Source organism: Pelophylax lessonae, assembly GCF_965119305.1.
Source record: "Pelophylax lessonae genome assembly, chromosome: 12".
Classification (NCBI taxonomy): domain Eukaryota; kingdom Metazoa; phylum Chordata; class Amphibia; order Anura; family Ranidae; genus Pelophylax; species Pelophylax lessonae.
The window spans coordinates 24,240,290-24,251,506 of record NC_138779.1 but is presented as its reverse complement, the minus strand read 5'-3'; the positions used below and the strand labels follow the sequence as shown (position 1 = coordinate 24,251,506).

Below are 11,217 nucleotides of genomic sequence, written 5' to 3'. Positions count from 1 at the left end.
GGGACCCGTAAGTGTGACATCTGGCTGTCCTCAAGGGGGCAGTGCTACATAAAGACCGAAGTTCATTCCTTTGATCTAAAAGAACGAAATGATACATTGTAAAACGCGTTCATAGGTAGGTATCTCCCAGCGCTTAGCAATGTTGATAAACATGGAGGCTCTTTTTTTTCTGACAGCTGTGAGTGAACAGAGAACAGCTCTGCACTGTATGAATTGAGGAAACACCGAAATAAGATTGCGATTTTTTAACGATTAATCGTGCAGCTCTAATTCCTACCTTTTGTTATTCTAAAGAAATACCTCTGCGGGAAAATAAATCAAATGGGAGTGGTTTGATAATTATCAATCAGCTCTGCACCTGCAGAACACTAATGAGGAAATCTGCTGGGCCTGCACCCCTTTAGATGTGTTCCTATTGGGAGGATCTCACCAAAAATTACATTTTTTGTTGCAGGGGATGCCAGGAATCTGACTTGTATCTTAGTGCAGACTTCTCAGTAAGCCAATCACACAAGCAGGAAATGATGTTTCTGGGGGTGTGGTCAGTATACATTCTGTGTACAGAACAGCTCCAGGCGGCCATATTGCATTTTCAGAAAAATACAGCACTGCAGCATGAAAAGGAAAGGCCATTTTTAATAATATTCAATTACTTGTGTCACAATTATATACACTATATTGTTTTTTTCTTTATTTGCTATTTTTTTTTCACCACGAAAGTGGAGTTACCTTTTAAATCTAGAAATTCTGGTATAAAAAAGGGAAAAAGAGCCTTATGTCAATATCACACAACATGCATTCTGTGTACCTGCGTCTGGGAGAGCTGCTGCTGAACAACACGGTGGCTGTCACATGTTACATGATGCAGCTTCTCCTGAAACTCCACAACATCCGACAGCCAACACTTCAGCTCTTTCCCTTGCTCCAGAAAGGCGAAGAACTGCTTCTTTACCAATGTCAGCATGTGCTCCCTGCAGCCAAGAACACAGAGGATCCATCATACATTTATTACATTCGATTACCTAATTATTACAATATATCCAGGGCCAGGGCCTGAACATGGGGTGGGCAGGAGGGGCGGCTGCCCTGGGCACTGTGGTATCATGTTAAGGTTCAGGGGCACCACAAGGAGATTGGGGGGGAGGGGATTTGTTTTGGGAGGGGAAATATGGGGGGGGCGTCAGGAGGTAACTTAGAAGGGTGGGGGAGGGGGCGGGCCCTGGCTACAGTGCATTATACCACGCCTACACAACAGACATCACATGTTTTAGTGTGCAAGCCCTTGTAAATGGGCCCTTAAACTGGTGTGTTCATCATGGCATCCCAACGCTCTCTTGTGGTAGCACACAACGCACCCTGCACCACGCCTGTACCATACATTTCAATGCCAAAAAAAATAAAGGGGGGTGGCGAGTACAGTTTACTGTACTTTAGGGTGCATTTGCAGCCTATTCAAAATGAATGGGCTGTCTTAACCTTAATGAGTGGAAACAGGATTCAGAACCATAAATGTAAAGCATATAATGCAGGGGTACAGCGCTAAAGTGAATATGTGCAAAATAAAGTGCTAGAATAATCAAAACGTGACAATGTGCTTATTACAATATCCGTAATAAATAATACCAAAACTCTCAATAATATTCAATTAAAGAATGAAATCACATATAGGTATCTCACAATATCATAGGTGCATATGTGACAGAAAGTGCAAAATAAAAGTGCATGAGACGCGCTCAAAGAAGGTCCATAAATGTCCACTGGTGCAAATTCAGTATTATAAAGTGCTTGATAGATGTCTCCATCCACTATGTGCTCGTGACACCGCCACCAATAGCCACAAGATGGCCTCTCACCTTAAAAATGAGTAAAGAAAGCAACGTTTCCTTAGTAGAGGTGGGTCCGATAAACTGGAAGCCAATCACAGGACTGCTGGTGTAAATAGCTCATAGTGGTGCTGGTGGGTCCGCCTGTCCTTCTGGTTTCCCTGCACTTGCCGCTGTGAGTTTCCCAAGGTTTTTATCAGGATGAAGAGTGGCAGGATCAGTGAAAACGTATTCGTTGATCCTCCCAGAAGGTGTGGACCCCTAGGCCGTATAGCATAGGTGTCTAGAAAGCTTGGTACTGGCAAGTATGGACGGGGCCCCCTTTAAGGTATCCTCTCCTCGATATAGGAAGACAAGCAGAAAGATCCCAGATAGTGTAATACGTTCCAAACAGGTGGAACATTGGAATGTATTGCAATACATTCCAATGTTCCACCTGTTTGGAACGTATTACACTATCTGGGATCTTTCTGCTTGTCTTCCTATATCAAGGAGAAGATACCTTAAAGGGGGCCCCATCCATACTTACTTAACAGTACCAAGCTTTCTAGACCCCTATGCTATTCTAGGAGGATCAACTAATACGTTTTCACTGAGCCTGCCACTCTTCATCCTGATAAAAACCTTGGGAAACTCACAGCGGCAAGTGCAGGGAAACCAGAAGTACAGGTGGACCCACCAGCACCACTATGAGCTCTTTACACCGGCAGTCCTGTGATTGGCTTCCAGTTTATCGGACCCACCTCTACTAAGGAAACGTTGCTTTCTTTAATTCATTTTTAAGGTGAGAGGCCATCTTGTGGCTATTGGTGGCGGTGTCACGAGCACATAGTGGATGGAGACATCTATCAAGCACTTTATATTACTGAATTTGCACCAGTGGACATTTATGGACCTTCTTTGAGCACGTCTCATGCAGTGCTGTATCCTGGCCTAGGCCAACAAGGCCCAGGCCTAGGGCGGCACTTTGCAGGGGGACAGCAAAAAAATATTTCATTATTTGTATAATGACTATGGACTTCCTATTTATTATACAAACAAGTGAAATAATCCTATAATTACAATTAGTGGCAGCAAACACAAGTCCAAATATCTCAAAAGAGTAATCTTACTTAAGCCGTGACATGAGGCTGTACAAATGGGCACTGATAAGGCTGCACTGGTGGCCACGGATGGGACTGCACTGGTGACCACTGATGAGGCCACACTGACGTGCAGTAAAGAGGCGGCACTGATACCGCTGCACCGATGAGGCTGAACGTGTGGGAACTGATGAAGCTATGCTGATGGGCACTGATAGACCGTGGTTATGGTCTGTGGTTTACAGATGACAGGGTGGGTCATAAATAGGAAGGGGTGTGGTCTTTACAGGAAGGGGTGGGTCTTATTTAAATTAGGGGGTGCACAAGTTTAGTCAGGCCTAGGGCAGCACAAAACCTAAATACACCACTGGTCTCATGCACTTTATGATATTGTGAGTTACCTATATGTGATTTTATTCTTTAATTGAATATTATTGAGAGTTTTGGTATTATTTATTACGGATAGTGTAATAAGCACATTGTCACTTTTTGATTATTCTAGCACTTTATTTTGCACATATTCACTTTAGCGCTGTACCCCTGCATTATATACATCACATTACTTTTCTAGTGAGAAATTATTGGTATAGCTGCTGACTTACATTTTAATTTATTCCTATCAGTTGCGCTGATTTTTTCAGTTTTGCACATAAATGTGAAGCACCTTGTGTTTAAGGTATCTACAGTAAGGTTGAAGCTTTTTTTTTTTTTAGTCTTGGATGAAGTAGGAAAGGGTTAACACAATGGAACAAGTAGCAAAAAAAAAAAACCTGACAGGCTTTAACCATCCCCCATACTCTATAGGAAAATGTTTGTCTGTAGATGCACTTGAGGTCATTGCCCATTCCCGTGTGTCTTTATGTTTGTTACCATGGCAGCATAGGCAGATTAGTCTGGGGAAGTTAGGTGTGGTGACCCAGGTGAATCCGCTGTCACTCAACATCTCAGAATATCACATTTATGGCATCCCGCTTCATAGCAAGAATGCGAAAACACTGAAAATCAACAACAACAACAACAAAAAAAGGATGGAATTTCTTTTTCTTCGGCTTTTGTTTTTCAAGAAGTTGAAATGTAGAAAAGATGACACAAGAAGCACAACTCTCACCTTAACTCCATGAAAGCCGTTATATAGTCAAACTTGTTGAGCAGGTCCAGAGTTCTCATATACTTGCTGATGTCCTTGGGACTGCTGTAGAGTATTTGGGTCTTCAGTGAGTCAATGATGATCTGAACTCTCTTCAGCTGTTTACAGGCACTCTGCGGTATAAAATCAGATGACAAATCTGAATATATGGCTCCGATTTCTGACATTATTATACAGTATATTTGACAAATGTGATCTTCCACATGTTCTAGAACTACAAAATCCAGCATCTGATTCCAGACTCTAGCTGGGACTTCTTGTTAATAGATCGGGGGCTGCAGACTGCCAAAAAGAATCATCTTAGAATACCAAGCTTATTTGATAAAACAGTACAATGAGCGAAGATAATGCACAATGTAACCCATAGCAATCAGATTCCAGTAAATTAAACTCAAATCAGTTGAAAAAAAAATGACGTGTGTGTAAGTACGTACACATACACACACACTGTATTGTCAAAATTATTGGGACGCCTGCCTTTACACGCAAATGAACTTGAACTAACGGCATCCCAGTCTTAGTCTGTTGGATTCAATATGGAGTCGGCCCACCCTATCGGGTTGAGGTCAGGACTCTATGCAGGCCAGTCAAATTCCTCCACCCCAAACTCGCTCATCCACGTCTTTGTGGACCTTGCTTTGTGCACTGGTCCAAATAATTTGGTGGAGGGGGGATTATAATGTGAGGTTGTTTTTCAGGGGTTGGGCTTGGCTGCTTAGTTCCAGTGAAGGGAACTCTTAAGACGTCAGCATACCAAGACATTTTGGATAACTTCATGACCTCAACCCAATAGAACACCTTTGGGATGAATTAGAGCGGAGACTGCGAGCCAGGCTTCTCATTCAACATCAGTGCCTGACCTCACAAATGCTCTTCTGGAAGAATGGTCAAACATTCCCATAGACACTCCTAAACCTTGTGGACAGCCTTCCCAGAAGAGTTGAAGCTGTTATAGCTGCAAAGGGTGGGCCAACTCAATATTGAACCCTACGGACTAAGACTGGGATGCCATTAAAGTTCAATGCCCCAATACTTTTGACAAGTGTGTGTGTGAGATTTCCAGTGGATTGCACCAGTCAAAACTGCATTTAAGGCAAGTTCAAATAGACATTAGTTGCCCACGCAGGGCTTCTTCCACATCAATATGAAAATACTGAGCCACCTGGCTCCCTTGTTGGCAGCAACGCTGCTCTACTTACCAGTCCCTCTCTTTTAGCCTTTAGTTACAGTGCCCTGCTGCACGGCCCAATCTTGGATTCTGATACCCCGATAGGAGCCGACCTGACTTCTGGAATAGGACCTCCTGGCTGGGGCTCTCTGAGCCCTTGGTGAGACCTCCTGTCTCCTAGCTGGGGCTCCACTAACCCCTGGGTGAGACCTTCTGTTTCCCACACTGGGAGCGGTCTCTAAACTGGGAGCTCGGAGATGTCCTCAGACCTGGGAATATAACGACCCTGCAAACCTGGCTATACAGACAGGCTGCAGGCACCTAGTAAATTCCGGGCACAGGATCAAAAGTTCTGATCCAGAACTACAGAATCCAGAGAAAGCCAAAATCACAGCTTTCACTTCACTAACTTTGATTTTATTACATCACTCAGTCTTTTTGGGTATGAGTCTGTCAGCATGGCACATCTTGGACTTGCCAATATTTGCCCACTCTTCTTTGCAAAAACACTCCAAATCTGTCAGATGCCAGGGGCATCTCCTGTGCACGGCCCTCTTCACATCACCCCACAGATTTTCAATCGGATTCAGGTCTGGGCTCTGGCTGGGCCATTCCAAAACTTTAATCTTCTGGAGAAGTGATTCCTTTGTTGATTTGGATGTATGCTTTGGGTTGTTGTTCAGCTTTCTAGCAGAAGCCTGAAGGTTTTGTGTCAATATTGACTGGTATTTGGAACTATTCATAATTCCCTCTACCTTAACTAAGGCGCCTGTTCCAGCTGAAGAAAAACAGCCCCAAAGCATGATGCTGCCACCACCATGCTTCACAGTGGGTATGGTGTTCTTTTGGTGAAGTGCAGTGTTGTTTTTGCTCCAAACATCTTTTGGAATTCTGGCCAAAAAGTTCAATCTTGGTTTCATCAGATCATCACACATTTTCCCACAAGCTTTTGAGAGACTTCAAATGTGTTTTTGAAAAATCTAGCCAGGCTTGGATGTTTTTCTTGGTAAGAAAAGGCTTCTGTCTTGCCACTCTACCCCATAGACCAGACATATGAAGACTACGGCAGATTGTTGTACCACACAGCCATTACTTGCCAGATATTCCTGCAGCTCCTTTATTGTTGCTGTAAGCTTCTTGGCAGCCTCCCTGACCAGTTTTCTTCTCGTCTTTTCATCAATTTTGGAGGGACGTCCAGTTCTTGGTAATGTCACTGTTGTGCCATATTTTTTCCACTTGATGACGACTGTCTTCACTGCGTTCCATGGTATATCTAATGCCTTGGAAATTCATTTTTACCCTTCTCCTGACTGATACCGTTTAACAATTAAATGATGGCAGGTGTGTACTGACTCCTATTTAACATGAGTTTGAATGTGATTGCCTAATTCTGAACACAGCTACATCCCCAGTTAAAAGAGGGTGTGCACACTTATGCAACCACATTATTTTAGTTTTTTATCTTTACTCCCCACCCCCCCAAAACATTTCAGTTTGTTTTTCAATTAAGTTTTACAGTTTATAGGTCACATTACAGGTGGGAAAAGTTCTAAAATGACTTATCTTTGTCTCATTTTTTTACATCACAGAAACCTGACATTTTAGCAGGGGTGTGTAGACTTTTTATATCCACTGTGAGCTGCAGCACGGTGGCCAAGACCATACAGTGGTTTAACAGGACAGGATTCACTCAGAACAGGCCTCGCCATGGTCGACCAAAGAAGTGGAGTGCAAGTGCTCAGCGTCATATCCAGAAGTTGAAGGGGGGGGGGTGAGCCTGTCAGTGCTCACACCATACGCCGCACACTGCATAAAATTGGTCTGCATGGCTGTTGTCCCAGAAGGAAGCCTCTTCTAAAGATGATGCACAAGAAAGCCCGGAAACATCTTGCTGAAGACAAGCAGACTAAGGACATGGATTACTGGAAGCATGTCCTGTGGTCTGATGAGACCAAGATAAACGTATTTGGTTCAGATGGTGTCAAGCGTGTGTGGCGGCAACCAGGTGAGGAGTACATGGTGAGTGTCATGGTTGGGGGCTGCATGAGTGCTGCCAGCACTGGGGAACTACAGTTCATTGAGGGAACCATGAATGCCAACATGTACTGTGACACACTGAAGCAGAGCATGATCCTCTCCCTTCAGAGACTGGGCCGCAGGGCAGTATTCCAACATAACGACCCCAAACACACCTCCAAGACGACCACTGCCTTGCTAAAGAAGCTGAGGGTAAAGGTGATGGACTGGCCAAGCATGTCTCCAGACCTAAACCCTATTGAGCATCTGTGGGGCATCCTCAAACGGAAGGTGGAGGAGCGCAAGGTCTCTAACATCCACCAGCTCTGTGATGTCATCATGGAGGAGTGGAAGAGGACTCCAGTGGCAACCTGTGAGCTCTGGTGAACTCCATGTCCAAGTGGGTTATGGCAGTGCTGGAAAATAATGGTGGCCACACAAAATATTGGCACTTTGGGCCCAATTTGGACAGATTCCTTAGGGGTGTACTCACTTTTGTTGCCAGCAGTTTAGACATTAATGGCTGTGTGTTGAGTTATTTTGAGTGGACAGCAAATTTACACTGTTATACAAGCTGTACACTCACTACTTTACATTGTAGCAAAGTGTCATTTCTTCAGTGTTGTCACATGAAAAGATAGAATAAAATATTTCCAAAAATGTGAGGGGTGTACTCACTTCTGTGAGATACTATATATATATTTTATACATACATATATATATATATATATATATATACACACACACAGTATTTATATCACCCCATGACCTTTATGTAAGGCTCCGCTCTCAAATTCACATAGTTTATTTTGTTTATGTTTTGAAAGTCTATGACATGTATCACTGTCAGACATTTGCTGTAGTGGTGAATCTTTCTTAATAAAAAATGTCAACACAAAAAAGCTCCAGTTGGCTGCAGCGGACTTGACATTGTGGTGGGGATATATTGCCACGGGGGTTCCCAATAAATATAAGTCCTCAGCATGTGATTAGTTTGATATCGAACACGGTAATGTCAGTTTTGGCAGCTGGTCTTTAACCACTTGCCGACCGCCGCACGACTATCTACGGCGGCGGTCAGCCCCTCACAGGCAAAGTGACGTAGGGGTACGTCACTAGCTTGTGAGGGTCTAGGGAGCGAGCGCGCGCGGCCGGAGGCGCGCTCCCGCGTGGTCACGGACCCCCCCCCCGCGCGTGTGACCGGCGGACCCGATGTCCGCCGGCCACTCTGCGATCGGCGGGGGAGAGGGAGAAAGGCAGCTTGTGTAAACAAGCTGCCTGTCATTCTCCCCTCTGTATGAGAGATGATCATATGGATCTACTATGAAGATCCGTTGATCACTCTGCATACAGCTGAAGCCACAGCCAATCACAGTTAGAATCACGCCCCTAGGGACACACACAGCCCCTCCCTCTCAAATAAAGTTAACCCCTTCACTACCAGTGTATTTTTACAGTAACAGTGCATATATATATATAGCACTGATTACTGTAGAAATGTCACTGGTAACCCCAAAAGTGTCAAAAATGTCAGTCAAGGGTCCGATCTGTCCGCCGCAATGTCGCAGTACCGCAAAAAAAAATCGCAGATCGCCGCCATTACGCGTTAAAAAAAAAACAACAAAAATGACAAAAATCTTTCCCTTAGTTAGTAAATGCAATAACTTTTGCGCAAACCAATCAAAATACGCTTTTTGCGATTTTTTTTTACCAAACTTAGGTAGCATAGAACAAATTGGCCGAAAATGTTAAAAAATTTTGATTTTTACATTTTTTTGGGGGGGAATTTCATATAAAAAAAAGGGAAAAAACCAGAGTTAGAACTTACCGGTAACTCTGTTTCCAGGAGTCTTCCAGGACAGCCCTTGAGAGATGGAGCTCCTCCTACCAGACCGGAAACACATTGCCATCAGCTCTTAAAAGGCGGTCCCTCAGGCACCTGGTCAGTTTTATCCAAGAACCGAAGGACAGAGCTGAAAAACAGTTAAAGCATAATATGGAACATTACATTAATTTCTTTTATCAATGTATAAGAGAGGGTGGGAACCTGCTGTCCTGGAAGACTCCTGGAAACAGAGTTACCGGTAAGTTCTAACTCTGGTTTTTCCCCAGTCGTCTTCCAGGACAGCCCTTGAGAGGATTAACAAGTACTCACCCAGTTCCTTTTTTAGGGGGGGACCACTGCTTGGAGGACTTTCCTTCCAAACACCTGATCCTGACTACCCAAAACATCCAGACGGTAGTGTCGGACGAATGTTGACATGCTTGACCACGTTGCGGCCTTGCAAATCTGCTCAGGGGTAGCACCGGCTCTTTCTGCCCAAGATGTGGCTAATGCCCTTGTGGAGTGTGCCTTGAGTCCCTCTGGCAGGTCTAGGTGCAAGATTTTGTATCCCTCTGAGATAGCTATCTTGATCCATCTGGCTATGGTCCCTTTTGAAGCCTGCTTCCCCTTGCGTTTTCCTGAGAACAGGATAAACAGGGACTCAGATGTTCTGAAGCCCTTTGTGGCTTCTAAGTAGGCAATAAGGCACCTTCTGACATCCAAATGGTGCAGTTGTTCTTCCTTGTCATTGGATGGCCTATTGCAGAAGGAGGGTAGTGTTATGTCCTGGCTTCTGTGAAAGGTAGAGGCGACCTTGGGTATAAACGTTTGGTCGGTCCTGAGTATGACCCTATCCTCCAAAATCTGTATGAAGGGTTCTCTAACAGAAAGGGCCTGTAGTTCGCTAACTCTGCGAGCGGAGGTTATAGCGATAAGAAAAACTGTCTTCAGGGTAATCGCTCTTAAGGAAGCCTCTGATAATGGCTCAAAGGGTTCCTTAATCAGCGCCCTTAATACGATAGATAAGTCCCAAGTCGGAAATTTACGACAAGGTACTGGTCTAAGTCTAGCAATTGCTTTGCAGAATCTGCTAATGAGGGGATCCTGTTGTAAGGAAGTTTGTAAATAAACTGATAGGGCAGCAATCTGTACCTTAATAGTGCTTAAGGACAGGCCCTTGTCGATACCTTCCTGTAGAAATTCCAGAATTGTAGGCGAGTCAGACTCTCCTTTTTTGGATTGCGCCAACCACAAGTTAAACCTCTTCCAGACCTTCTGGTAAATAGCTCTTGTGACTGGCTTTCGGCTCTGTAGCAAGGTCTTGATCACCTTGTCCGAGAGCCCTTTTAATCTTAAGATGTCTGATTCAGATACCAGGCTGCCAAGTTTAGCATGGCTGGCCTGGGATGAAGTACTGGTCCCTGCGACAGCAGGTTCTGGTTGACGGGTAACATCCATGGTTGTTGATCCGTCAGGGATAGTAGCAGTGAAAACCAAGCCCTCTTCGGCCAGAATGGCGCAATCAGGATTAACGTAGTGTGTTCTCTCCTGAATTTTGCTAGGACCCTTGGGATTAGAAAAAGAGGGGGGAAGGCATAGCATAGTCTGAAAGTCCATGCAGTCTGAAACGCATCTACTGCCATCGGCTGATCTCGAGGATTGAGCGAGCAAAAATCTGGCAGTTTGGTGTTCGCTTTGTTGGCGAATAAGTCTATCTCCGGATAACCCCATCTGGATGTTATCTGTGAGAAGACTACAGGGTCTAAGGACCACTCCTCTTGTGAGATCAGTTGTCTGCTCAGAAAGTCTGCAAGGTTGTTCTGAGTACCCTTGAGGTGCACTGCTGAGAGGGACTTCAAATTCTGCTCTGCCCAGCGAAGGATTCCCTGTGCTACCCTCATTAAGGTGGGACTTCTGGTTCCTCCCTGCTTGTTTAGGTATGCCACGGATGTTATGTTGTCTGACCTCACCAGTACGTGTTGGCCCCTGAGTTGCTCCTGGAAGGCTGCAATTCCCTTCTCTATGGCCTTCAGTTCCCTGCAATTGGATGAACTGTGTCCTTCTGAAAAGGACCAGGCTCCCTGTGTCCATTGATTCCCTAGATGGGCTCCCCATCCCCAGCTGCTGGCATCTGTTGTTAGGATGCATGAAATCTG

The 11,217-nt window shown here is 44.6% G+C and overlaps 1 protein-coding gene across 1 annotated transcript in view; it reads right to left on the bottom strand.

The window, feature by feature from the left end:
* The window catches only part of LOC309568242 (uncharacterized protein), a 49,944-nt gene that overhangs the window by 11,860 nt on the left and 26,867 nt on the right, over positions 1-11,217 (bottom strand). Inside the window, exons 4-5 of the mRNA XM_082273908.1 lie at positions 4,014-4,165; positions 809-971 (exon numbers count right to left, since the gene is read on the bottom strand). Coding sequence (XP_082130034.1) covers positions 809-971; positions 4,014-4,165 — 315 coding nt within the window. The remainder of the gene's footprint in view (positions 1-808; positions 972-4,013; positions 4,166-11,217) is intronic.